This window comes from Amphiprion ocellaris, chromosome 11 (assembly GCF_022539595.1).
Source record: "Amphiprion ocellaris isolate individual 3 ecotype Okinawa chromosome 11, ASM2253959v1, whole genome shotgun sequence".
In the NCBI taxonomy this organism is placed as follows: Eukaryota; Metazoa; Chordata; class Actinopteri; family Pomacentridae; genus Amphiprion; species Amphiprion ocellaris.
Genome location: NC_072776.1, coordinates 36,581,433 through 36,608,317, shown reverse-complemented (window position 1 = coordinate 36,608,317; position 26,885 = coordinate 36,581,433). Strand labels below are relative to the sequence as shown.

The 26,885-nt window shown below is 46.3% G+C and overlaps 2 protein-coding genes across 3 annotated transcripts in view; both read right to left on the bottom strand.

The window, feature by feature from the left end:
• Nucleotides 1–26,885, bottom strand: part of ttn.2 (titin, tandem duplicate 2) — a 257,670-nt gene that overhangs the window by 204,469 nt on the left and 26,316 nt on the right. For both annotated transcript variants that reach the window (XM_055015033.1, XM_055015034.1), the window contains exons 23-40: nucleotides 25,103–26,799; nucleotides 24,728–25,009; nucleotides 24,373–24,639; nucleotides 23,592–23,864; nucleotides 23,242–23,505; nucleotides 22,900–23,160; nucleotides 22,468–22,728; nucleotides 21,605–21,868; nucleotides 21,264–21,524; nucleotides 20,219–20,479; nucleotides 18,626–18,886; nucleotides 18,207–18,351; nucleotides 17,963–18,131; nucleotides 17,616–17,847; nucleotides 17,097–17,381; nucleotides 16,903–17,028; nucleotides 15,345–15,533; nucleotides 11,694–11,744 (exon numbers count right to left, since the gene is read on the bottom strand). In XM_055015033.1, the coding sequence (XP_054871008.1) occupies nucleotides 11,694–11,744; nucleotides 15,345–15,533; nucleotides 16,903–17,028; nucleotides 17,097–17,381; nucleotides 17,616–17,847; nucleotides 17,963–18,131; nucleotides 18,207–18,351; nucleotides 18,626–18,886; nucleotides 20,219–20,479; nucleotides 21,264–21,524; nucleotides 21,605–21,868; nucleotides 22,468–22,728; nucleotides 22,900–23,160; nucleotides 23,242–23,505; nucleotides 23,592–23,864; nucleotides 24,373–24,639; nucleotides 24,728–25,009; nucleotides 25,103–26,799 (5,549 nt within the window). The remainder of the gene's footprint in view (nucleotides 1–11,693; nucleotides 11,745–15,344; nucleotides 15,534–16,902; nucleotides 17,029–17,096; nucleotides 17,382–17,615; nucleotides 17,848–17,962; nucleotides 18,132–18,206; nucleotides 18,352–18,625; nucleotides 18,887–20,218; nucleotides 20,480–21,263; nucleotides 21,525–21,604; nucleotides 21,869–22,467; nucleotides 22,729–22,899; nucleotides 23,161–23,241; nucleotides 23,506–23,591; nucleotides 23,865–24,372; nucleotides 24,640–24,727; nucleotides 25,010–25,102; nucleotides 26,800–26,885) is intronic.
• Nucleotides 13,567–15,336, bottom strand: LOC118471518 (telokin). Its single transcript, XM_035956538.2, has one exon. It carries the CDS (start codon nucleotides 14,144–14,146, stop codon nucleotides 13,733–13,735), a length of 414 nt encoding a protein of 137 aa, XP_035812431.1. The 5' UTR covers nucleotides 14,147–15,336; the 3' UTR covers nucleotides 13,567–13,732.

Genomic DNA, 26,885 nt, shown 5'->3' with positions numbered 1-26,885 from the left:
CACAAGCAGCAAAAACTCACCCAAAAATCAAAAACAAAACACAACAGCAGAACTTCTAAACCACTCAAACAGCTGAATCATTTCAAGTAAGCAGAAAGACGTTTCACGCTTTAAATAACCAATTAAATGCTTATTTTAGCTTTATTAGGGCTGGTTTCCTGTTGTTCATTCTGCAGGAAACTGAAGATGTTGCTCACAAAGTCTCAACTCTTCAGTTAATTTTAGGTTTTCCACATCAGCTGATAAATGAAACCAGTTCTACCAGTGATGTGATGGAACTGGATTGTTCCGTAGAACTGTACACAAACCGTTCACTTTTTAAATTTTTGATTCCTTATACTCCCAGCCCTGATAATTTTCTCTTTCTTTGGATTATTTTAAAAACAAACTCTGTGGCTTTGCAGCAAAAACAAAAAACTTTCTATTCCAACAAAGTTAAAACTCCAGTGATGTGTTTCTGTTACGTTCTCCTGATGTTTGCTTCACACACATTCAAACTTTCCTAACTGAGTTTTTATTGCAAACAGACTTCATGACTGGATTTTAACATTCAGCAGCAAGAAAAAAAATTCAAACTTTTCTACCAAAAATTTAAACAAAACTGGCAAGAAAGGTACTCTCTGTTTTTCTATTTTCTATATATATATATATATATATAAATATATTTTAAATGGCTGAAGCACTATAACAAACATTTACACACTGTCTTTCACCGCCATGACGGCTGGCTGGTCGCACAAAGACGATTCAACATTTTATACTTGTTTACGGGATCCTGGACACAAACTGAAGACCCAGAATATTCTCTAACTAAAAGCTGTAATAAACAGTAAATATCAAACATTTAGCTGAATTTAGGTGCTGTCTTTGCTCACCTGTTCTTCAATGAAATAGCTTGGCCAACATGTTTTTTCAAGTAAAATAATTAATTAGCTGCCAATTGACACACAAACAGTGATTTAGAGGATTTATCAAACACCTACTGAAGGGCAGGTTTTTTGAAATCTATTTTTTGTGTAAATCCATGAGGACAGGTGTCAAACAACAAGAACGGCAGATAAATAAACTTTCATTACATCTGGTTGACAACTTAACTTGGCCGTATTAAGTCTAAACTAAATGAGAGAATGGTTTTCTATCCATGATGATCACTTACCTGGCATAATTAATACAGTGTTTCCTAAAACGTTTGTGTTTTCGTGTGTTCTGAGAGTTTGCTGCTGTGACAGTAAGTTCATCTTTGTACGACCAACCCCAGAAGTTCATCTCTAAAACACTTTGAGCAGCGCTGCAGTTTCAATGCAGCCGGATGGGTTCTGGATTACGCACTTATACTCTCCAGCATCACTCTGGGTCACGTTAGTAATGAGCAGATTGAAGTGTCCCGCTGTTTTCTCCTGGATTATACACCTACTGTCTGTGATGCGATCTCCATCTTTGAACCACTCGGCAGTGGGGTTTGGTTTTCCATTAACGAGACACTGGAGGATAACGGGCGTCCCTACCGCTGCCGTTACGTTCGTTAGCGGGATGACGCACCGTGGAGGCGTCTCGGTCACCTGAAACTGGAAGCTGCACATCTCAGACGACTTCCCTTTGAACTCTACCTTATCGTCTTTAGCCGGCTCAGCGAACACATCGAAGTTGATGCTGACGTATTTCTCTCCCTGTTCGCTGGTTTCATTGTCGGTGTTTGCTACCAATCGGACCGCTCGCTGAGACTCATCAGCCTCCTGCTCAAACTCAAACTCAAGCTCAATCTCTGACACCTGCTCTCCATCGAATGATGTGTTCCCAACCATCAAGTCGAACTTCTGCGGCTGAACTTTGGCGCTGCCGAGTGACACGGCGGTCAGCTCCCTGCCTCGGGTCTTACCTGAGAAAGTCTTGGCATTTAACACCACCAGGGAGGCCCGACACAGAGTCTCCCCAACAACATTGATAGCCCTGCAGGTGTACACTCCGCTATCCTGTGGGCCCACCTTACAGATCTTCAGGAAGTGGTTGTCTCCGTCAGACGAGTGAAGGTATTTTTTGTTATTGTGAGGAATCTTTTTGTCACCTTTGAACCACGACACGATGGGAGATGGGATCCCCATCAGCGAGCACTCGAACATGATGGTGGTTCCTTCAGGGGTTTCCATGCCGCAGATGGGATTGATGAACCTTGGAGGCATCTCAGTGACCTCGAAAGCTATTTTCAAATCATCGTGCTCCTGGGTTACAAAGTCTACAGCGCCCTCCTCATAGATACTCGGCAACACGTCCAGAGAGATGATCATACTCTTGTTGTCTGCCGTGTACTCCGGAATGGTGATAATCTTAACCTGCTTCTCAAATTCTTTCACCTCGTTTTCATCCAGTTCTACTTCCAGCAGAATCTCCTGAGGGGATGGAGAACGAGAGGAATCGTCTTCCTCCACATCGAACTCCATCACATGCTGATGGGTGACGGCAGGAGGAGCAGGCATGAACCTCACCTCCTGCGATACGACCACCACCAAAGCCACGCTCCTGGCTTCTCCAACATAGTTCACAGCTTCACAGATGTATTCTCCCTGGTCGGCTTTGGTGACACTGTGGATCATTAGCGAGATGCTGTCACCGTCTCTCTCCATCGTAACTCTATCATCTGCCACCAGCTGAGTTTTGTTGCAGAACCACCTGACCTCAGGAGACGGCAGGCCAAACACCTCGGCGTAAAATGTCAGCGAATCATTTTCAAACACTCTTTTCTTGATGAGAGGCTTGAGAAAGGCCGGAGGAATTCCCTGCACTTTCTCCTGAAGTCCTGCCAGTCCCAAAGAGCCTCTGCTTTGGGTTAGGAATCGATTTTCATCCACATTTATTCCAGATGTTTCAACGCCATCATCAGTCGGAGAGGTCAGGAACTGAAAGGGTGAAAAAAAACTCTCGCTGGATTCTCCTGTGGAGGGTCTCTTATGTTCCACAGGTGAGAAGGGATATTCCTGAGGGGTCATGAACCCACCACGTTCTTCAGAACTGGGCGTATGGAAGGACATGGGAGACTTGGTGTGGAAGGACTCTGCGATTGGTTGAGAGACTTCAGTAGATGAACCTGGAGTGTAGAACCTCTCTGCTACCTCTGCGATTTCCTCACTGACTGTGCTGCCAATCTCTATGGACATTTCAGACTCAGGGGACAGTGGTCTCCCCCAGTCGGTCGGAGGGTTGTAGTAGTCGTACACAGCACCAAAAGTGACCTCCTCTTCCTCCATGGAACCACCTGCTGCTGCTGAAGGAGGTCCAAGTGGTTTCCCGCTGGTGTCAACTTTAGATTTGACAATAAGCTGTTCATGTTCTGCTTTCATGTGGATGTCAGTCCTCTCAGCTTCATTCTCAGTTTGTGTTTGAGACTCAATCACATCACCATCCACTGTCTTCTCTGATGTTTCTGCTGCCTCGGTCTGGGAGTCTGGCATGCTAACAAAGACACCGCTGTCCATGGACGGATCTGAGTCTGAAACCAGCTCCTCATGAACATGGCCTGCCTCCGGCATTAGAACATATCCCTCTAATCCTTCAGCCTCTTGTTTCACATCTTCTTCCTCTTCCATCAACCCCTCCACAGCATTAGTGTCCTCAGGAGAGCCCAGGACCTGCATCCTGGCATCTTCTGCCTCACTGTGGACAGACATAGACCTCGCAGCTGGACTTTCAGATTCAGAACTTCTTTTAGGCTTTACTGCTTTGTCGGCGGGAGCTGAAGTTCTGACCAAATGATTTCGTGCAGGGCCTTTTTCAGATTGGAAAGGAATGAAGCTGCTAACTCTGTCAAATGTTCTCACAGTCTCCTCTCTCAGCATCTCCACTGGTTCAGGGAAACCAGCAGGTGTCTGTGGCTTCGGCCTCACCAGCTCTGCAGATTCTGGTACCTCCTGTACGAAATGTTTAACTGCAGCGTGGCTTCCTGCTAAAGCCACTTCTTCATCAGTAGCAACGGGCTCTGGTACTACAGGAGCTTGAGGGGCTTCAAGAGAATCTGGATTTACTACTGAAGCAGTGACAGGTCCTTCACCACGTTCTGCATGTACGGTGTCAGGTTCAGGTGGAATGAGGTCCGGCCAGTCGGTGGAAATGGCCACAGCAGGTATAAACTCCTCAGGGAACAGGGTTTCCCTTCTCTGCTCCTCAGGAGAGGGAGGCGTCATCAATGCAACAGGTGAGTCCGACTCAAACACCTGTTTGATGTGAGACACCGAAATCACAGCAGCAGAAGCCTGCAGACCACAGCCGGATATCGCTGGAGGTTCTCTGGAGGCAGCAGGTCTGGCTTTGGGGGCTGGATGAGGTCTATCTTTGGTCTGAAGGATTCTACCCTCCTCAGTGAAACCAACAGCAGACGTGCTCTTTCTCCCAGACGGAGTGAAACCATCATCTTCTGCAGCATCACAACCTTCTGAAAACTGCAGCGGTTCTGCAACTTGAAATGAGACGTCAGAGATGCTGCTAACCTCCCCCAGCTTGTTTCTAGCTACACACCTGTACACTCCAGCATCAGTGTGGGCAAAGCTGCTGATGTACAGCCGGTGCACTCGGTCTTCCACTTCAGCTCTGTATTTTCCAGCTGTGAGTTGAAGGCAAACATTGTTGTAGCACCAGGAGACGTCTGGGACAGGTTCCCCGGTGATCACACACTGCAACACTGCAGTGCTGCCGTCAGAGCAGGAGATGTTCTCCAGCTCAGTGACCACACGGGGAGCTTCAGCAACCACATCAAAGGAGAAAGTAAGTTTGTGTTTGACAGTCTGAGAGGCTCCGTCATCGCTCGGCACGTCGGATGCTTGATCTGAGATCTGGGCTTTGTCCTCGCTGACCTCCTCGGTCATCTCAGGTACAGGAGTGGCAGCCGTGATTCTGATCTCCACAGGTGAGCTGCTGAAAGATTCATCTGAGCTTCTGCATTTGTGGATCACTGCCTGAGGCACCTGCAGCGTTGCCTTTCCTGACTCCATGTACATCTGAAGCTCCGCCTCTATCACGTTCTCCTGGGTCTCCTCAGCTTCCTCCAGCTCTGCCGTCACCACTTCTTGAGCAACGCCTGACCTCCGCGACACCTTCTTGTCAGAGATCTCCAGTGTGGCACTGCAGATGGATTTGCCATGTTTGTTGGTGATGACACAGTCGTACGTGCCCTGGTGGTTTGTTGTTGGGTAGAAGACGGTGAGCTTGGAGGTGTTGGACCTGCTGATGATGTCGTAGTCAGGGTTGTGGGCCAGTGGGTGGCCATCTTTCAGCCAGCTGACGGTGGGCAGTGGGTCGCCCTGGAAGTGGCAGCAGAAATCTGACATCTCACCAATTTTTACTTTAACTGAAGATATTTCCTTTACAAATACTGGGCAGGAACCTTCTCTGACCGTCCTAAACTCTGCACCTTGGAGATCTTCCTCTTGGACTCTTCGGTCCTCCTTTATGACTCCTGGTTTGAGGCTTTCTGCACTCGTCTCACCACGCTGTTTAATCAAATCTCCGATACTTTCATCTCTCTTCACACCTGCTAATCCCTTCTGCTGTCTGCTGCTCTCTCTGGTCTCCTTCATCATTCCTCTCTCTTCTCTGACCTCCGACTGGAAGCGTTGGCTGCTGGATTTATCCACAGTCGTGGTAAACTCCTCCCTGCTGGGCCTCTCCTGGTGATCGGTGCTTTGAGATCCACTGGCCTGGGCAGGAGAGTATCTCGGTGAAGCCTGGCGCCCTGTTCTACTCTCATGATGAAGCAGTCTGGCCTCTGCAGAAGAACGCCTGGTTATGGACTCATGAGGAGGAATCTGCTGGTGCTCTACAGAATGCTGCGGAGATGGAGGAGCTTTAGTGGGGAAGGTTCCATTAGCATCTGTTACTGGAGGTGGAAGAGTTTCACTATCAAATGGTAACCCAGAGCCCGGTGGTTTGTCCAGAGTCCACTCTGACTCCGGCTCCACAGCCTCTTCTTGCTGCCATTTCAGGATCCGCTGAGCCAGAGCTTCTTCCTCACTGACAAAGTACTCACTGTCCCTCTGCAGTCTGGTCTCTCGGCCTTCAGTGGACAGCAGCCTGTCGGCCTCCTGATCTTGGAAACCGGGAGCCGAGTCGCTTGATTGGAACTGGTCTTTGGCTGTTTTTCTGGAGGAGGTCTTCCTGCTGTGAACCACCTCAGATTGTGGAAATGCCTCAGCAGCCTCGGTGGTTCTGTCTGGCGGTGAGTAACCCTCCACCCAGCTGGACTCCACAGCTTGCTCCTGCTCCATCAGAACATCCTGCTGCCACTTCATTATCCGGTGAGTCAGAGCTTCCTCCTCACTGATAAACTTCTCACTCTCATTCTTCAGCTCGGAGATGTTCTCTCTGGACAGCTGGAGCTCTCGCTCTTCTCCAGTCCTCTCAAACAGCATCTTCTCTGCTCTGGTCTTTGTTTTAGGTGACTTTTGTGCCTCAGCTTCACCTGGTCTGGGTTGTTCTGTGGCTTTAAGCAGAGATGTTTCGTCCTGCTCTGCTCTAACTTTTCCTCTGTATTTCTGAGGTGGTGGTACATTAGTCTGATCTACCGCCTCCTTCTGGTTGTAAATGTGCTCCTCAGGCTCCATGTACGGCATCTCTGCTGGCATTGGCAGGTCAGTTTCAGGGTGAAATGCCTCCTCTTCTGACATTCTCACACCTTGCTGCCATTTGTGGATCCTCAGAGCGAGCAGTTTCTCCTCCCACTCCATCTGTTCAGCTTCCAGACTCTTCTCATACTGAGCCCTCAAAAATCCCTCCTCATATGACTCTGGTTCTGCTGCTCTGCTGTCTGCTTCACTGAGGAACCGTTCTTTGGCTGATCGGTTTATCCTCGGTGACTCTCTGACTCTGTCCTCTGATCTCGCTTTAGTTCTGGGAGACAGCTCTACTTCAGCAGCTCTGGTTGTTATTCTGGGGGATTTCTGTGTGATTTCTTCTAGTGAGTGTTCCACAGTGGTTGACTTTGTGAGTATGGAGGCAGATGTTTCTGTTTCTTCTTCTCTAGCTTTGACTTTTGGTGATCTTGGTATTGACACAGCTTCAGGATCTGCCAACCTCATCTTCATTCTGGGAGATTTTTGGACTGAGGGCAGCTTGGCCTCAGTTTCCACAGTCGTTCTTTTGTCCACCACCTCCTGCTGGGAGTAAATCTGTCCTGTGGGCTCCGTGTACCGGGTCTCTGCTGGCACTGGAAGGTCAGTTTCCAGGTGAAACGCCTCTTCTTCTGACATTCTGCTTCCTTGCTGCCATTTGTGGATCCTCAGAGCGAGCAGTTTCTCCTCACACTCCTTCCGATCCGCTTTCAGACTCTTCTCATACTGAGCCCTCAATGATTCCTTTCCAACTCTCTGAGCTGCTGCTGTGTCTTCTGGTGTCTCAGCTTCACTGAGGAACTTCTCCCTGACAGATGTGACTGGTTTCCGCTTTGCTGACTCTATAAGTGGCATTTCCTCACGAGCAGAAGATTCCCTGCTGTCGGCTGTAGTTTCTGGACGTGCTACTGATTCAGAGTAAAGTTCAGCCTCAGTCTTTATAACATTTATCGGGTGGTCACCAACAATGCCCTGATATTCACTTACCATTTGCTTAAACCTTACGTCTGCCGGAGACTCAACCAAACACTGAGCTTGTTTATCCCCCAGCGTCTCTGACTTCCTGTCTGTCTCTGGAATGAGAGTCTCAACCAGCTCCCCTCTCATGATCTGAATGGCTCTGGTTCTGGACTGAGGCTCGAATGAATGCCGAGGCTTAGACGGCCCCCTGCTCGAGGTTTTACCCTGAAAATCTCTGGGAGTCTCCCCCAAATCAAAGGGTCTATTGAAATGCTGGATGTCGGGCAGAGAGGCCGGCTTCACTCTGAGCCTGTCGACGTAATCCGCATAGCTCGACTCGCTGGCGACCGATTCTACGTCAAACTCAGAGGAGGACATGGTCGAGATAGAAAGCCTCTTCCTGTGTTTGACGGCTTTTTGCAGCGTAGTGAGTTTAGTTCTCACCTCGTTGTGGAGGCTCTCGGTGTCGCTGATCCTGTCGCTGTACCTGTCACTGCACCTGTCGCTGAACTTATCGCTGAACCTGCCGCCTGTCCGCCGGTCGCAGTAAATATCACTGAATCTGTCGTTAAAGCGCTCAGATCTGTCGAACATGGGGGGAGGCGACGGAGCACGCTCAGAGGCCGTCTCCAAACGTTTAGATTCCTTCTCTGACTCTTTCTCTTTCGAATGGGAACCGGACTTGAAGTACACGGTGCGCACTAGAGCATTTTTAGACCGAGATCTTCCCTGATGAACTTTGGACATCTTGTCAAATGGAGAACCGACACACCGGAGGTCGACCCTAAACTTCCTCTCTTTCCTCTGCTCCGCCATGCTGTCTACACTTTCATGGGCCTTGACCGAGCGTCTAACGAAGCCCAGATAGTTCACGGACTGTTCTTCCCTCAGTGACACCAAAAGTGATGCTGTGGACTCGGCTGAACCCTCGGAGTTTATTGCCATAACCTTATAACTGCCCGAGTCCTTATCTTTGATGCTGTCGATCAGCAGACTGGTGGTGTGAATGTGCATTCTAGAGTCAGTATAGATCCTACGCCTACGCTCTTTAGGAATACTTCTGTTATTGTGAAACCAAAGAATAGTTGGAGTGGGACAAGCTACTAGTTTACATTTTAACTCTACTGGTTCCCCCTCTAGGACTGACTGGAACTTGAGTTTGTTAGTGAAAGATGGCTTGATGTTTTCAGTCCAGGAGCTGATAGACGAGGTTCTGCTGGAGCAGCGATTAGCCGACACCAGGCCGTGATCGATGAAGTCCTCGGTGTCGGAGAAAGCTCCTCTCAGCTGCTGAGTGCCGGTGAGTTCTGTGCCGCCATGCGATGTTCCTTCTTTGTCTTCCCGATAAAAGAGCTCTGCAAGCAGAAACAGACAATCGTCAGACCAATACAGCCTCCAGGGATAAAACAGGAGAAAAAGGATTTGAATGAATCATTAATGGAAATATTAAATGCATGCTGGGAGTCACAATGCCAGAAGAAAATATTTCACTCACCATATTTGTTCGAATAAACGCAAGACTTGATTCTTTATATTAGAAACCTGCAGGAAGTTTTGATCCTTCGTCTGTGGAAATTTCTTCAAAACATAAATTATTTTATTGTTATTAAAGAAGCATATTTCCAAGATGGGCAGCTAACATTCGCTGGTTTTACTTTTTGACAATTGCTCTGGCTTTATGCTAGAATATTCCTTACCTGACTTGCAGACAGGAGAATAAACGCCCTTTCTAATCCTTAAACTTATGAGGAAATCAATGATGCAATGGTTCCAATGAGAAGCAAAGCTCTCCCAAGCAGATCTTATATTCCAAACAAATGAAGCTGGAAAATTGGGTGAGAAGGCGTTTATTCGAACTAATATAGTTTTACTGGTGTTATTTTGAAAGCAAACCACAGGAGTCACATCCCACTATCTGCAAGCCAGGCTAAGAAATATCTTTGCAGGAGGAAGGTATCAGTTCCAGATAGGGTTGTCACGATTTCAATTTTTTGAGCCACGATTATTGTGGAAGGAAATATTGCGATTTTACGATTATTCACGATTATCGACATTATGAAAGAAAAAAACCCAGTGTTTGTATTTAAATAAACTCTTTAATAATACTTAAACTTTTAAACATTTACTGTTCTTATAAAATAAAATAAATTGTTCCAACACGTCTTTGTAGTAAATAAAAGTGCAAAATGCATTACAAAACAGTCATTAACTTGAGGAACTTAAAGGCTTCTTTAGCTGCCATCATTAAAACAAAAGTTAGTGAGTAAATTCTAGTAAGTTCTAGTGAAGTGCCTCTTTGAGACTTTTATGTATTATGGAATGTTGCAATTTAATGTATGGTTGATAACATAGTGTTTACTTTGTAAATCAAACAAAACAAAAAGACATAAAAAGAATACATTTAAAGATTCTAAAAACACTTCATTTTAAGCTTTAAATATCCTCCACAATTTTAGACAATATAACTACAGACAAAAGGATAAATGGGCGTCTTATTTATTTTTACTAAAACGTTTATATAAACAATTCACCACTAATTTTACAACAATTAATCAAAACACCCGGATCATTTCTCAGGGAAAACTCTAGAGTCTGACAGGAGGTCCAGGCAGACAGACAGCCTCCCTGTCCTGGAGGTTACTGTCTCCTCCACTACCACTGTCAGCGGGCAGCGGGGCTTCCCGGACCACACTCCCTGCTGAGGGGACCGGGCCGACAGCATCTTCGGAGGAGGGCACGGGCTTCCGGAGCCAAAACAACCGGCGGGTCGGGAGCTCCGGCTCCCTCCTGCGCTCCCATTCCCCACCCGCCGCGGCCCGCCGCCTTCCCCTCGCCTGCGGACGCAGGAAAGCAGCCCGGCTGCGACGGGCGGGGAACGGGAGCGCAGGAGGTAACCGGAGCTCCCGACCCGCCGGTTGTTTTGGCTCCGGGAGGAAACTCGGGGCGCGGGGGGTCCTCGGGGCGGCCCGGCCGCCGGACCGCTGACTTCGGAACCGACAGTTACCGCGTGTGCGGCGGACAGTCCCATCTTGGCAACCTCATTGCGCACAGCCGCCACAATATTAGGGACACTTCGGCGGGCCGGAAACCCAGAAATTATTTTTTCTTTCAGTGCGACCCGGTACGGGCCGCAGACCGGTGGTTGGGGATCACTGCTGTAGTGTTGCCTACACACGTGCATTAGGCCTATGTCATTGGCCCACAGGCTTTGCACGTGGGGTGCCCATCCACGAAAACCTCACCTTTAGCATCTTTTGGATACCCAAAGTGATCCCATACTGCTGATTTGAGTCGCTTTTTGGGAGGATGCAAGTCCGGAGGAGCACCCCCGTCAGCCATCCTCAATTTAGCGGTGAGTGAATTCAGTGATGCCGATTAGACAGGAGCGCGCGCGCACAGGCCAAGGAGCCACTCTCTCTCCACTCAGCGCAGCTCACGCTTCTTGCATTGCACCTCTCGCGAGGCTTTTCTACGGATAATCGTGGTTGTGAAAAAAGTGACGAATATCTATTTATAATCGTGGTTATTGTAAAACCGGTTAACCTTGACAACCCTAGTTCCAGATGCAGTAAACCTCCATATCTTTTAAAGGTCATTTCAAATCTGGAAGCTTTAAAAGATACATATCCTGCGCCTTTTCAGGGAAAACATGAGAGGAACCTTCATGCCACAACAAAATGAACTGTTGGATGCAAACCGCAAGTGTCAAAAACTGGTACAAGCAAGTTCTATGAAAGCTCTCCTGGGGGAAACCAAAGAATAAGATCAGTTTAAGAGCAGGTAGAATAATACAAACAGTAGGAATCTGTCAAGACATATGAAGATGACATGCAGCTGTGGAAAGGCAAAGGTCATTTAAAGGGACAGTTCAACACATTTACTGACTCTAAAAGCAGTCTGTGGAGGCAAGACAACAATAATCCAAACACTCATGCACCCACACATCACAAGTTCCTCTGCTTCTCTACAGGTTGTCTAATTCAAAGCTTGGATCAGTCACCTGCTGACAGACTACTTTCAAAGTGAAGAATCAATCAAGGAAAACAGAAATCTGGTCAAACTGTCCCTTTTCCACTCCACCTGCTTCTCATGAGCGACAAAAGTCATCTGGTGATTCTGATAGGAGATGTTCAGGTGTCTTACCTTTGACTTCCTGCTCAATCCGGGCTTCGATTTGCTCTCTCACATGAGTCACTGTGAAGGAAAGAAGACGATTTAGCATTTAATTTCCACAGAACTTTCTCTGACAGTGACCTCAATAAAAGCATTGCCTGTGGTTTTATGTCCCATCAAAGTTGATCTAAGAACTGAGGAAACTTAAAGCATCATTAAGTTGTAAAGTAGCTCTAACTCCATGGTTTGCTTTCTGTGGAGCTTGGTGTTGCTTCTCATGGTCTTCTTCTGCAGACAGAGTTAGAACTGAGTCGACTCCATCCACCAATGAGAGCCAGGGGATTTTAAACAACATAAAACATCAGGTCTACTGTTTACATTCTAACATAGCCGTTAGCGTTGGCTAGCAGCGTTGTGTTGTTCTTCATTCAATCACCTTCAGCAGTCTAATCGCTGGTCATCTGTTTTAGTCTGAAGCTACTCAGAGAGCTTCCTGTGGTGGTTAAATATAAATCACCAACGTTATCCCAGAATATTTCACCTCATTCTTCCAGAAAAATCGAAACAGAGGTGAAAACAGAAGAAAAAATCTGTCAGTCTATCTGTTCATTGTTTTATCTTAAATCTGGGAGCCTGATCTGAGAAAGTCGATGTTCATCTTTCTGATGACGTATTTTCAGACTTAATTTGTAAAATTATACACGATGCACATCTTAAAACCACCTTCTGCTTTATCCACTAGATTTCTGTAAACAGACTTACAAAACCCATGTTCATGGTCTCAGTGTTTGACTGTTAAAACGTTCCTTCAAGTCAGAGATCAAGAACAATCATCTCCTTCTATGATGAGATGTTTTAGTCGCCCCCTGCTGGCTGTCAGACAGAATGCAGGTTTAGGGATTTTCTTTCTGATTAATGCTTTTATCACTGATCTCAACATCCACCAGCTTTAAACCACATTTCATGGCCCGCGTTATCATGTGGTCAAAGTTTCATTGTTGGTGAGTAAAGCAGGTAAATCTCTGGAAGTTCTAAAGCAGCTACTGGGAGAACCTTGATTACAGAAGAGTTAAAGACTTTTCCTCAAACTGTTATTTTTTCACAGTTTGTTGACAGGATGCTTCAGTTTACTCAGTTCTCGGACAAATGATGGAACACAAACAGATGAAACGAGTTTAAACTGACTGAGGAGGGAAATCAAAGAAAACAACACATCTGGAAGAAGAAGGGGACAGAAAACAACACAGACAAGGGTTTCCTGCTGGATGGAGGTTAAACAGGTGAGTTTCCTGAGTAGGGGAGGAAGAGAAGGAAGAGGAGGACGGAGACAATGAAGGATGGTTTGTTCTTGCAGGGATTGATGAAGGTGAAAACCTCAGGATTCAAACAAATTGGTGCATTGATGAAAGAAGAGGCTGGTCTTTGTGATGTTAGTCTGGAGGAGGGCTGAGGGATGTCCCAATCAGGAGTCAGACCGAAATAACCAAGGATTGCAGGATGACAAGAACCGTTTCCGTTTCTCAATTGCTAATCTGCAGCATTTCCAATCAATAACCGAATAATCAGAAACACAACCTGAGAGCAGATTAGCTCCTATCGCTGCTTTGATCAACAGAAACATGATACTGGAGGCAAAAGCAGCTCAGTTTTATGTCTTTATCTTAAATGAACAAGTTCTGGTTGCAGGTCATGAACTGCTACAGAAGTCTTTGTCATGGTTGGAGGTCATTTACCTCCTCAGAAGTCTTTGTCATGGTGCCCGTTGCTAGATAAACTCCAGCAATGTTAAAAGCAGTTAATTGATTAACCAATAACCATTAGTGTAGCTAGCAACAGGCACCATGACAAAGAAGTAGCAGTTAATGACCTTCAACCAGACCTGATGATCTGGTTGAAGGTCATTAACTGCTACTTCTTTGTCATGGTGCCTGTTGCTAGCTAAACTCCCAGATTGTTGCAGCAAATGAAATTTTAGATTAATCGGTGAGTTTACGAGTTCTTCAGAGCTCCCTGTAATGGCTGTGAGACGTCAGTTCGGGACATCCCTGAATGTTTGGAGGTGGTTTCAATCAGAACCTGCTATCCCAGTGGTTACCTTCTTCTTCTTCTGTGGTTACGGTGAGGGTGGCCGAGCAGGCGGCATCTCCGGCGGCATTAACCGCCCTGCAGGTGTAATGCCCTGCGTGCTCGGAGAAAGCGTCCACGATGATGAGGGTGGCGGTGTTCATCACCTCATCAAAATGAAACACCAAGTTCTTGGTGGGCTGAACCGGCTGCCGGTTGTGGAACCAGCGGATCTCGGGCCTCGGCGAGCCAGACACACATGTATGAAAACGGGCCACCTCCCCGTGACGCACCGTACAGCTAGTGACGGGATGGAGAAACACCGGCTTCTGACCGGCAGCAGGCCTCTTTAGAGATGGGATGCTGGTGGAGACGTGACGGTACACGCTCTGCTTATGTCCTGAAAGGAAGCATTTCATGGATTGCTTTGTTTAGTTTCCATCCCAGTCAGCACCGTTTGATGATCTGAGCTGAGAATAACTAAATGTATGATCTTTTCTGACTCCTCTGTGGATGATCTCTGAACAAGGGTCTGACTTTTTTCACTGATGTTCAGAATGTGAGATTTTCTCATGAAAACAGGCGTCAAGTTAAATCCTCGTATTTTTACAGCTTCTTGTTTTGATCTCATACAACTTTAAGGTGTTGATAACGTTCTGGTGTAGCTGTCTATAGCTACCAGATAACCACCCACAGAGGTCACATTCTGTCCATGGCTGTAGATCTAGAGCTTCATGTTGTTAACATCCAGACCAGAACCGATCCGTTCAGTCAGTTCAGGTTCAAACCACTGGCACTAATAATAATAATAATAATAATAATAATAATAATAATAATAATAATAATAATAATAATAATAATAATAATAATAATAATAATAATAATAATGCCTTTAATTTATAATGCACTTTACATACAGAATCTCAAAGTGCTACAATAGGGAAAGAACAAAAATACATTTATAAAACTGGACTGGTGCTCACTGAGATGAAAACAAGGACACAGATGTCCGATAAAACAGCTGCACTGGGGTGACAAATGAAAGGAAAACCCAGCACAATGGTGTTTGGATCCTTCTTCATTAAACTGCTCATTCTAGAGGCATTCAGGTTTTTTCCTTTAATTTGTCACCTGTTAGACAGTCCAGCACTGATCTCTGAGGAAGCCGACAGCAGTTCTGGTGTTCTACTGTTCCACTGGATCCTTATTCAGACATGAAGAGTCACTCTGAGACATTCACACCTGATGTTCCAGAACTTTCCCAACATCAAAAGAAAGAATTTGATCCACATATTCCAGTACTACTTGTTATCAGACGTGTTTCTTCATCAGAATCCCTCATTTTCTCCCCATAAAACATTTAAATGATCATCTAGGCTCTGCTGACTTTGTTCCGCATTAGCTCGGAGCTCTGAAAGGTTCATGTAGATGTTTTCTTTGTTTGATGTTGGGAGAATCAAGGAAAATTCAGTAGATCATCATTTGTTGTAGTGATGTAGAGAAACATCTGTCACCAAGAAGTTCTTCAGAATTAATAAGTTCTGTCTTGAAGGACCAACAGTGGACCTACTGTCGGCTCCTGTTGTGGACCTTCATATCGTTTGGTTCCTGACTCACCGTCCAGACTGAGCATGGCCGAGCAGGACACTGTCCCAGCACTGTTGGTGGCCATGCAGGTGTACTCGCCCTCGTCCTCGGGGTAAACCCTGGAGATCTCCAGCTGGCAGCTGTCATCGAACTGAGACATCCTGAAGAAGTCAGACTGCTTGATCTCCTTCTCCTTGTGGAACCAGCTGATCTTCACATCTGCACAGAGGACAGAGGAACCGTCAATCCAGCTGTAAACCATCATCAATAATGACTGCTAACAAACACAAACTGGGTTTGCCCTGAATCAAGATCAGCAAGGAAATACTTTTTTTGGCCTTGCTTTTTATTCGACAGGATAGTAGACAGTAAGACAGGAAGGAGAAGAGTGTTGGAAGGACCTGTAGTAAACGGTCAAGGATTCCAACCCATGGCTGCATTGGGACTATAAACCTGTTCATGGGTCGCCCCAGCATGGAAATACTTTAATATTGTTTTAATGACAGCAGCATTGTCAATCAATAATCTATAACTCGTTACCTGAATCAAGCACAATGGACAGTATTTACTGTACTGATATTTTTAATTGGGGACACTGGACCACAGTCCTCGAGGATTTTGACTCATCTTCACTGCATTAGTTCTGGTTGAAGGTCAAGAATCTCCTCAGAAGTCTTTGTCATGCTGCTTGTTGATAGCTAAACTCATCCAGGTCCTGGTGATCGTAGGAGCTTCAGTAGGAACCAACCAAACTTCTCTTCTTTTCGTTTCTTGAATTGTCTTCCAGAGAGGTCCGGCTGGTTTCTCCTGAAACTCCTACATTTAAAAGGTGGAACATTTCAGGTCTTTAACCTCCTCAGAAGTCTTTCTCATGGTGCCCATTGCTGCTAAACTCCCACAATGCTCTCTGCTTTAACAGTAGTCTGAGTGACGCCTCCTCTGGTCTCTTCAGGCTTAAACAGGAAGAGGCTCCATCTGGTGGAACAACCAGGTACTACAGTAACTGATTATCCAATGATCACTAACATCCCTTAGGAGACTTTGTGTCTCATTATTGATAAACACAGGGCAGCTGAAAGTGTTTTAGGGGTGGTAACTCAGAAGTTGTTCCAGATAGTTTTTTTTTATGTTATTTGTATTTTTTTAAGTGTCACAACCTTAATTACCATAATTGTAAACAGTTTTTCAGTTGACGAACACTTTTAAAATTAAGTTGCTCCAATTCGACTTTTTTCAGTTGTTTTTGGCTCTTTCGTGTATTTGAAAAGGTGTAGTAGCTTTTAAGAAATTAATTTATTCACCAACAAAGCTTGTCTGATTAACTTTCATCTGATTAGCTGTGTATTTGAAGACACTGAGTTTAAACCTGACCCCATGTTGAGTTGATGCAGCACAGTTACGTCAACACAACTCAACAACATTGTTTTAAACTTCAAACCTGGATCTAATAAAATAACTTTAGGTAGGTGGTTGAACAGTTCCTGGACTGGTTCTGAGGGGAGCAGGAGGTTTATTCAAACTGCTGCAGGTCTGAAGGACCTTCATTCATTATAGAACATGAATCGCACTCAGCCTGGACTTCTCCTACCGTCTCCACGGACTCTGCACTGGAACCGGGCCGGTTCCCCCTCGTGGGCCGAGGTGCTGGTGATGGGCGAGATGACAACGGGAGGAGCGACGGGAGCGGCCGAGTCTGGAGAAACCACCTCGGACACTGCAACACAGAACCAGAGTTAGACCAGGTCCTCCAGCCCACGGCACTGGCTCTGTGTGATGTCTTACCTTCTACGTTGAGGGCGGCGGTGCTCGTGTCGGCGCCGTAGTCGTTCTTGGCTTCGCAGTTGTAGACGGCGGCGTCTTCGGGGAAGACCTCGATCAGCAGCAGCGTGTGCTCGTTGCCATCGTGCAGAAACTTGCACTTGAAGCCCGGAGACAGAGCCTTGGAGTTCTTGTACCAGAAGACCTGTGGCTGAGGAACGCCACTCACCTGCACCGAGAACCGAGCCGGTTTTCCCGCCTCCACCGACTGGGGCTCCATGTGGCGAAGGATCTGAGGAGGCTCCGGGACTGGACGAGCACAAAGGGTTTGGTTTGGCAGAGAAGTGGAAACAGGTAAAAGGTAATTCTGTTTCTGAACTTTTAACATATAGTGAACCGTAATATTTCCAGTTCCTGTAGTTCTGCAATAAACTATTCAGTTGACAGAATCCTAAACTCATTTTTTTGAGTATTTTAATAAATCAAAGGACCATTGACGAAAGAAAGAAGATAACAAAATGATCGTTTGCCTGCTGGACTCACTGTTGACTCGGAGCTTCATGGTGCTCCTGTTCTTGCCAGCAATGAAGGTGTACTCGCCGGCGTCGCTCCTGTAGGTCTCGGAAATGGTGAGGCGGTGCAGCTTCCTGATGGTGACGTAGCTGAACCTCTCCTCCAGTGACAGCTGGATCTCCACTCCGTTTCTCATCCAGCGACCTTCAACATCATCCTCGTTCACCTCGAACTCGAAGGTCGCTCTGTGTTTCTCCAGAACCTATGAGGAGGATTGAGATTTCAACAACCATTAGGAGGGTACCAGATAGATTTTACTGCTATTTCACCTGTTCTACAGGTTTCATGTTCCAAACTCAGCTTTAACTCCACCTCACCGTGATTTCCCGCTCGGCAGGTTCAGAGATTCGGATGTCTCGACCCTCCACAATCAGCTGGGCTTTAGAGACGCTGGACCCGGCCACCACTGAATACTCTCCAGCATCCGACATGCGAACAGTCTGGATCATCAGGCGGTGGACGTACTTCTCTGCTGTCACCACGTATCTGTAAACACGGGTCTTGTTTAGCCTCTGATTGTGGAGGTTAGTGGAAGGTATCCTCAGACTGACGCTAACAGACCTTTCTTCAGACACGTCCAGCTCCTGGCCGTCCTTCATCCACATCACCTGGATGTTGGGCTCAGAAACCTCACACTCAAAGATCGCCTTCTTCTTCTCAGTGATCTTTATGTCCTTGATCTTCTTGGTGAATTCAATCAAACGAGCTGAAAACCAAAAAGGTTCCACAGATAAATGAAACACATGGGCTCTGGTTGGAGGTTATTTACCTCCTCATTAGTCTTTGTCATCGTGAACATTGCTGCTAAACTCCCACAATGCTCTCTGCTTCAACATGAACTGTAGTCTGAGTGACGCCTCCTCTTGTCTCTACAGGATTAAATTGGAAGAGGCTCCCCCTGGTGGAACAACCAGGAACTGCAATACCACTATTACTTTTTCTAGACATACTTCATTCTTATCTCCTTTCGTCCACGTTACCTTCGACGAACAGGTTGGCGGCGCTGGCGGCGGACCCGGCCACGAACTGGTACTCTCCTCCGTCTCCAAAGTGCACGTTTCGGATGGTGAGTGAGTGCGTGAGCTGCCGACTGCGGACCTGACAGCGGTCCGAAGATTTAACCTCTACGCCGTTCTTCAGCCACTTGTAGGTGATTCCCTCATAGTTGACGGTGACTTCGAAGGTGATGGTGTCCCTCTCCTGAGCATTAAGGTCCTTCAGCATGGAGGTGATGAGGACGGCTGCAGAGGACGGATTCAGGATTAATAAAGAACAGAAACAAACTCCAACATAAAGTCCTGAAAGAATAATGGAATATTAGATGATTTAACCCTTTAAGCACTAAAGTCGCAATATTGCGACAAGCAACATTGCTGAACATAACAAGGTATAGCTGCAAATATGGTGCCTCATGTAGTTACTACTTTACATCAGGAGATGGCAGACATCTGGGACTTCAGTCTGAGCATCATTTGTGGGCGTGTTTTCATTCAAAGTTTTGGAGTTTATAGAGTTTGAAAACCGCGTCCCGGTCGAGGAGACGAGGGTCGCAGTCAGAGCGCAGCAGAGTGAACGACAGCGCGAGAAAACTCACCATGCCGAGAGGTCTGTTCACCATTGACAAAGTACTTCGTCAAGTAATGGCTGACTCAGATTCTGAAGAGGAATATTCACCCTCTGATGAAGATGTTCAATCGTCCAGTGAGACAGAAAGTGACGCAGCGAGTCCGTGCGCCATGACAGTCCACAAGCAGCACATACTGGAGCCGATGCTTTGCTTCACCGTGTCCGAGGTGGCAGGAGGGGACGTGGTAGGTGTAGCAGGGGTGGTCAAAACACCGCTAATGGTGAGGTGGGTAGCGGGGATGCAAAAAACCACGGAAATAGCGGCAGACGCGGGAGAAAATGCACTGATAGTAGCGGTGGAGGCCGCAGTGGCGTTCACGGCACCGCCGTAAATGACGATCATGATGGCTGGGTTTGCTTGAGAGATGAGGAACAGTATCACAAGTGGATCAGACATTTAGATGAGCCTGTTGGGTATCGTGGAGACAGGAATCTGACAAATTCTGAGCCAAGCAATGCCATCTTGATTGATAAACATCTGTAAAAGTCATGTAATCCCTATGTCCGCCGCTTGGTGACATCATAATATGCAAATTAGATGAGTGAATTTACTCCCAAAACAAACTTTGGATCATACTGATGATTTTACTCATTTACAGTACGCCTTTATCTCTAATTATTTTCAAGTTACAACCTTTTGAAAAAGTGATATGAAAACTGAATGTTTTATTGAAAAAAACTGCGCCTAAAGGGTTAATCCAGATATCAAATCTGTTCATCAAGTTTGAAAACCAGAAAATCTAAAATTTATTGACCTTATCATAATTAATTATACAAACAGTTCCAACAAGAAAAGGCAGCTGTGTGTTTAATGTTCTGTCTGGTTGGTTTTACATCAGGGATTAAATCCTACAGGTGGAATACAGGAGAAAAGTGGGTTTCAGGTGTGTTTCAGGTGAGGTATTAAGTGAGGTTTCAGGTGTGTTTCAGGTGTGATAGTGTCTTACGGCTGACGGTGACGGTCGCAGACACTCGGTCGTTCCCGCAGACGAAGGTGTACTCTGCAGAGTCATCCCTGCTGGTGTTCATGATCTTCAGCTGGTGCAGTTTTCCCTGAACCACGATCCTGAACTTCTCACTCATCTCGATCTCCACGCCATTCTTCAGCCAGGTGGACGGCACGTTGAAGTGAGACACTTCACACTCCAGCGTGGCCACCTGAGTCTCTGGAACCTCCACGCTCTTCAGAGGTCTGGTGACTCGCAGAGCTGCAACCACAAGTCAAACAGCTCAACATAATATCAGAAGAATGAATTTAACGACGTTATTTACACACAAGTTACGTTTCCTGTTTCTCCACAGTCCATAATAAAGGCTAAAAGGCCAAGAAACAACCTTAATAAAAAAAAATATATACAAAATCGTTTTTTGTAAACTTTTTTTTTTTTTTTTAAACATGGACATTTCCAATACACGTTCGAATGGATTTTTTTTTTATTATGCTGAAAAATATACAAATCTAAACTGGAACATTTTTCATAACAAATGAGAGTAGAATAGCTTTAAATAACATATTTTTAGCTTTAAAAAGTAAACTTACAAATAACAAATTTTGTCCAAATGTTTTTATCCTGGCACCTTCCATAAAATCTCAAAACTATGGTGGAAAAAACAATTTTCAACAAAAACGCCAACAAAAATACACAAGATTTTCAACTGTTAATGAAAGGAGAAAAATCTAGACGTTACAAAATCCAAAACTTAAACTCACTCCTAATAAAACTATGGGAACAATTCAAGTCACACATTTAAGAAAATCTTGAAATTACAAATTACAAAAGGTTGTTTTTATTTTAAGGTATTCCTCTTTATTTAGTAAAAACACAAAGTGCCATAAAATCTTAACATTACAAATAAATTACAAAATTTCATGAAACTATCTGAATTTCTTTCATGTGATTTATGTGTAGTGAACAGACACTTCAGTTTTAGAAAATCACTAACATTCTGTGTTGATTGGTTATGAGGAGATGGTGCATTCAGGGACCCTACCTTCCACCGTCAGCACGGCGCTGCACTGCAGGTGTCCCACCACGGCGCTGTACTCTCCTGCATTACTGCTGTCGACGTTCTGCAGGATGAGTTTGTGGGCTTTCCTCTCTGACAGAATCTTGCACTTGTCACTGGACTTCAGCTCTGCGCCTTTAAACATCCACCTGACGGGGATGTTGTCGTGTGATAGGCTCATCTCGAAGGAGGCGGTGCCATCCAGCAGTGATGTCACATCCTTTATCTTCTTCACAATCTTGATCGCTGCAGAAAAAGCATCAGATTGAAAGTAATGAAACTGTGATTCTGTGGAGAGCATTCAGCTGTTTATCTCCGATACTTACTCTCCACGTTGAGTCTGGCATTGGCCGACAATTTTCCCAGCTTGAAGGAATAAACGGTCTCGTCCTGCGTGTTGCAGTTCTTCACCCTCAGCATCTGGACCATGCCGTCGGAGGTAATTTCATACTTGTCACTGTTCTGCAGCTCCACGCCGTTTCTGATCCACTGGGATCCTCTGACGTCGGGGTGGGTGAGCTCCAGTGAGAACACCGCCTCCTGGGTCTCTGTCACCGTCTGGTTCCTCAGAGTCTTCTTGATCTTCACCGCTGGAGACGGAAACACAACTTCAACAACGCAGATAAACCTTTAGAGACTCAACAGCTGCTTCATTACCGAGCGACTGTAAATCAGAGAAAGCCTGAAGACCAAAGACCTTCTCTGCTGTTCTCCCCTTTAACTGAAGCTTTATTAATTGAGGATGTTGTCAGTAAACAGAAGTGACCTGAAGCTGAGACTACTTCGTTTTGCTGGAAAACAGGAGGTTCAGTTTGCTTTGTTGTATTGTGAACTCAATCATAAAGAACCTGTCTTCCAGTGCTACTGTCCAAAACTGACCTGATGGTATGATGGAGACTATTTACACCAGGTGTTTTGTTCCATTAATTATTTGGTTATTTTTATTTGTTATAATCATGTTCATGTGTATTTTACATGCATGTGTCCTTGGTTGAGTCTAACGTTGTCTCAGCCGTCCAGCTGGTCTGAATCAGGTCAAACTACCAGATTAGGAGGGCTTCACGTCAGTAGGGTAACTGGTTGGGTATTTAAGTATTTATCTGTATGTTCTGAGTTCTGTCCTGTGGGGATCACATGAAGCACCACCACAGACCTCCTGATACTAGAATACTAAGATGCAGGAACTCACCCTCCACCCGGAGGTTGGCGATGGTTTTGGAGTTGGCCACCTGGTAGGTGTACTCTCCGACATCCTGAGGTCTGGTGATGACGAAAACGAGGCGCCTGATGGCACCGTTCACTTCGCTCACCACGTTCTCGCTGAAGTCCACCGGCTGCCCCTCCTTCAGCCACTTGCCCTCAGCATTGGCGTTGGCGACTTCACACTCGAACTCGGCGGTCTGAGACTCGGCCACAGTCACGTCCTGCAGTGGCCGTGTGATGGCGCCACCTGCAGACCAGAAACAGAATCCCAACATGTCTTTACCTCAGGCTGAAAAACGCTTTGAATTTAAGCCTTTTTAGACATTTGAACAAACTCTACAAACACATGGAAATGTTACACAGTCATCACGCATCGGGGATTGTGGAAATTAATTCATGGGAAAAACACAAATCGTACCAGAGACAGAAAGCTTGGCGCTGGATGTCTTTTCTCCAGCATGGAACATGTACTCGCCCTCTTCATCCTTCATGGCATCGATAACAGTCAGAGAGTGAGTCTTTCCCTTGGACTCCATCTTGTATTTGGGTCCAGGTTTGAGCTGCTGGTTCCTAAATGTCCAGACTGGGTCGATTCCGGGGTGAGAAACTTCAACGTTAAAGGTCACGTTCTGGGACTCTGAGCACACTTTGTCCTCCATGTGCTTCACAATATGCACCTCTGCAAAAACAACATGGTTAGAACATGAAACTGGAACTGGAACCTAAAAACTGGATCATGGTGAACAACAATCCTTCTCACTTTCGACAGTCAGGCTGCAAGTGGTGTCGACCTTGCCGACCACCAGCTTGTAGTGTCCTTCATCAGAGGCGAAGGTCCTGGAGAAGACCAGGCGCTGCTTTGCTCCTTTAGCCACCGTCTGGATTCGGTCGCTGGGTGTTATTAGTTTGTCGTTGTGGTACCATTTGATGGAGCTGATGTCCTGAGCGGAGATCTTGGCCTCCAGGACAGCCTTGGTGCCCTCAACGGAGGACACATCCTTCAGTGGAACCATGATGTCAATAGCTATAAGGGAAAACCGTAAAATGGCAATCAGAGGGTTTGAAAGAGTTTGGTGACGGTTTGGGTTTGACAGTAATTTGTCTTCTTACTCTGAACGCTGAGTTTGCCGGAGGTGGAGATGTCCTGGGCAGGAACCACGAAGGAGTAGGAGGCAGCATCGTCTCTGCTGACGTTTTCCAGCAGCAGCTTGTGAACCAGTTTGTCAATGACAATGTGAATGCGGTCTGAAGCGGAGATGGCCTGGCCGTTCTTCATCCAGGTTCCCTCGACGTTCTCCTGGGAGAATCTGACCTCCATCTGAGCGATGTCCCCCTCGCAGACCGTGAGGTCAGTCAGCGGCTGCATCAGGGTCACTGGGCGCACTGAAGAAAGAGAACCTTGCTCTTATCACAATATAACAACCAAGGGCTGAAAAAACTTCAGGGGTCGATCGTTTGTCAGGTTGATTAATTCATGCAGAAGAAGATGCAACTCTGTAAAATAAGTGAACAAAGGCCTTCAACTAAATTTTGTGTTGTAGTTTGTGTTATTCTAAATTTCAACGAGATTTTTGGTGTTACTGCACATCAGTTGCAAATATCAGTTATTGATCTCCTTAATTAATGGTACTGGCCCTACAACATGTCAGTCCACCCCTACAGCCACCAGGGTGATGGGTCTAAACTCATAGATGCATTCTATTAGTTTAGAAACTCAAGAACATCAGCGTCTGCTGTCATTCATGTGAAGTTTCAAGGAATTAACGTAGGCACAAATTACAAATACATCTCTATAGAAGACACCTCTTGAGGCTGAGTGCACTGCTAAAACAATACTCAAATTCTTTACATACAGTGGGGAAAATGTTGGATAGCCCCATTTTAAGCTTACGTTTCATCTTCAGTGAGGCACTGGTCCTCAGATCTCCACATACAAAGGTATATTTCCCCTGGTCCTCCTTCCTCACATCCTTGACGGACAGGGAGTGTCTTCCTCGGCGGGAGGACATGACATATTTGTTGCTGGGAGAGAGCTCCTCATCTCCAAAGAACCAGCTACCCTCAGCATCTTCACGAGACAACTCAACCTCAAACTCTCCAGCATAGGTCTCTGGTACCTCGATGTTCTCCAAGTATTTAATGAGCTCCAGGGCAGCACCTAGATACAGAGCAACATTAGGAACTATTATGTCCCAGTCCACCCAAATCAGACCAAAAGAGTTGATGGGAGAGCTCTGGGTGATTACCTTCTACATGGAGCCTCGCGCTAGTCCTGACGTTGTCATCCTCTACAACCACGCAGGAATATTCTGCATCGTCCCTCATTTCAATCATCAGCACAGACAGGAAGTGGACCTTTCTGTCGGAGTGCATCCTATATTTGTCTCCGGAGAAGATCTCCATGTTGTTCTTGAACCATTTGACTTTGATGAAAGGTTCGTTGGTTTCACATTCAAAGGTCACCATGGTGTCCTTCTCATTGGCACTGGCATCCTCCAAGTTTTGGGTGAAGTTCACAGCTGCCCTGGCTGCAAAGAGAAAATATGAAGTGAGATTTGGAAACACACCAGGACAAAAACACAGAGTATGTCATAGACAGATTTTGTAGAAAGTGGTGATACCTTGCACCAGCAGGAAAGCGTGACTCGAAGCCTCCCCTGCAACATTCATGGCTTTAACCATGATGCTAGCCGAGTCCTCGGCAGTGACGTCTCTGATCACCAGTTCACATACATGGTCCTCAGGCCAGTACCAGTAAACACGGTCGGACTTCTCCAGCTGAACACCGTTCTTGAACCATTGGCACTCCGGGTCTGGTCTGCCTACAACTCTGACTCTGAAACTAACCTCATCCATTGGAGTCGCGGTTTTGCTTGCGATGCGTTCCAGGATCTTGGGTGCTTCCATGCTGGGGGAGAGCTGGACTCTCTCCGGTTTGATGGTGGGGATGGTGAGTTTGCCCTCTTCCTCCAACCTCTTCCTCTCAGCCTCTTCTTTCTCTTTCAAGTGATGAAGCAGCTCCTCCTTAGTCTTCTTCAGCAAATCTTCATAGGAGTCATCCCTCTTGCGAGATTTGAATTCCACAGCAGAGATGGACTCGTAGAAGCCCTCCTCTGTTCTGCGTTTGAACTTGCTCTTCAGTTCTTCTGACTCTTCTGAGGTTTTCTCATGAACAATTCTCTGAGTCTTACGCAGCTTAACAACCTCCCTGTCCTGTAAGGCCTCACCAGGTCGGTCAACCTTTACAACATCGAATCCCATTCTGCCAGGCTCATGTGCAGCCTCTGCAGCCTTTGATTCTGGAGCACGACGCAGGACGGACCTGAAATCTTCCTTCTGTTGGATCTCTAGCTTCACTGTGTGCTCGGTTGTGCCAAGAGGATTGTCTGCAACAATCCTGACCTCTCCTGCATCATAAGACTTGATGTCAACAATCTCCAGATAGTAAATACCATCATATCTAAGTCTGTATCTCTTGCTTTTGCGGATCAGTTGTCCATTCAGGTACCAGTTGACCTTCGGTGCTGGATATCCGGTCACTCTGCAGCGGAATCGTGCAATGTCACCTTCCAGCACTCTGGCTGGTTCAGGGAGAAGGACAATTTCAGGTTTTGTTTTTTCAGACTCCTCATCACCGCTGACTCCTGCAGGTCCACCTTCGTGAGCGATGCGCTCTATCTCGTCCATCCTGTATGTTCCCTTCCTGCCTTCAGGGAGCTGAGTTTCCTCAACAAGTCCCTTCTCATCCTTGACTATCAGGGTGGCTGAGGTCTGGTCGACTCCATACTTGTTGGTAGCTCTGCAGGTGATGACGCCGCTGTCTCTGGCGTAAGCGACTTCATAGTCCAGACTGCAGTAGCCAAATTCATTGACCATGCGCAGCCTGTTGGCGGCGGCCAGAGGTTTGCCGTCATGCAGCCACTCCACCACCATGGTGGGGTCACCAATAGGAGTCAGTCTGCACTCGAAATGAGCCGGACCGAAGTGCTTCATGCGGACGGAGGTCAGCTTTTTCTTGAACTGTGGTTTCTGTTGCTTCTCTTTGTCGTAGAGGTCGCCCTCCTCCCACTGCTCCTGACCATATCGCAGATGAAGAGGCTCCAGCTCAGGAGCTGCGATCTCTTTAGCTTTGTAGGTTCCTTTGGGGATAATGAGTTTCCTCTCAGTTTGCGGGGCAGTGAAGTCTACCTCCACGTTGACTCTGCAGCGGGTGGTGTCTCTGCCGGCCTTGTTGATGGCTGTAGCGGTGTACCAGGCGCTGTCCGAGCCAGCTGCTGAGGGAATCTGGAATTTGGCTTCTCCTTTTGTGCCATCAATCCTGAAATAAGTAAACAGCCAAATATATCAATCAGGCATTTACGCCACTACTCTACAGTCTTAAATAGCTGAACTAAAAGGTACCTA

What these genes read in the sequence shown, in the direction of transcription:
- LOC118471518 (XM_035956538.2), bottom strand. Translation starts at nt 14,146, where the DNA reads ATGAAATGCTTCCTTTCAGGACATAAGCAGAGCGTGTACCGTCACGTC.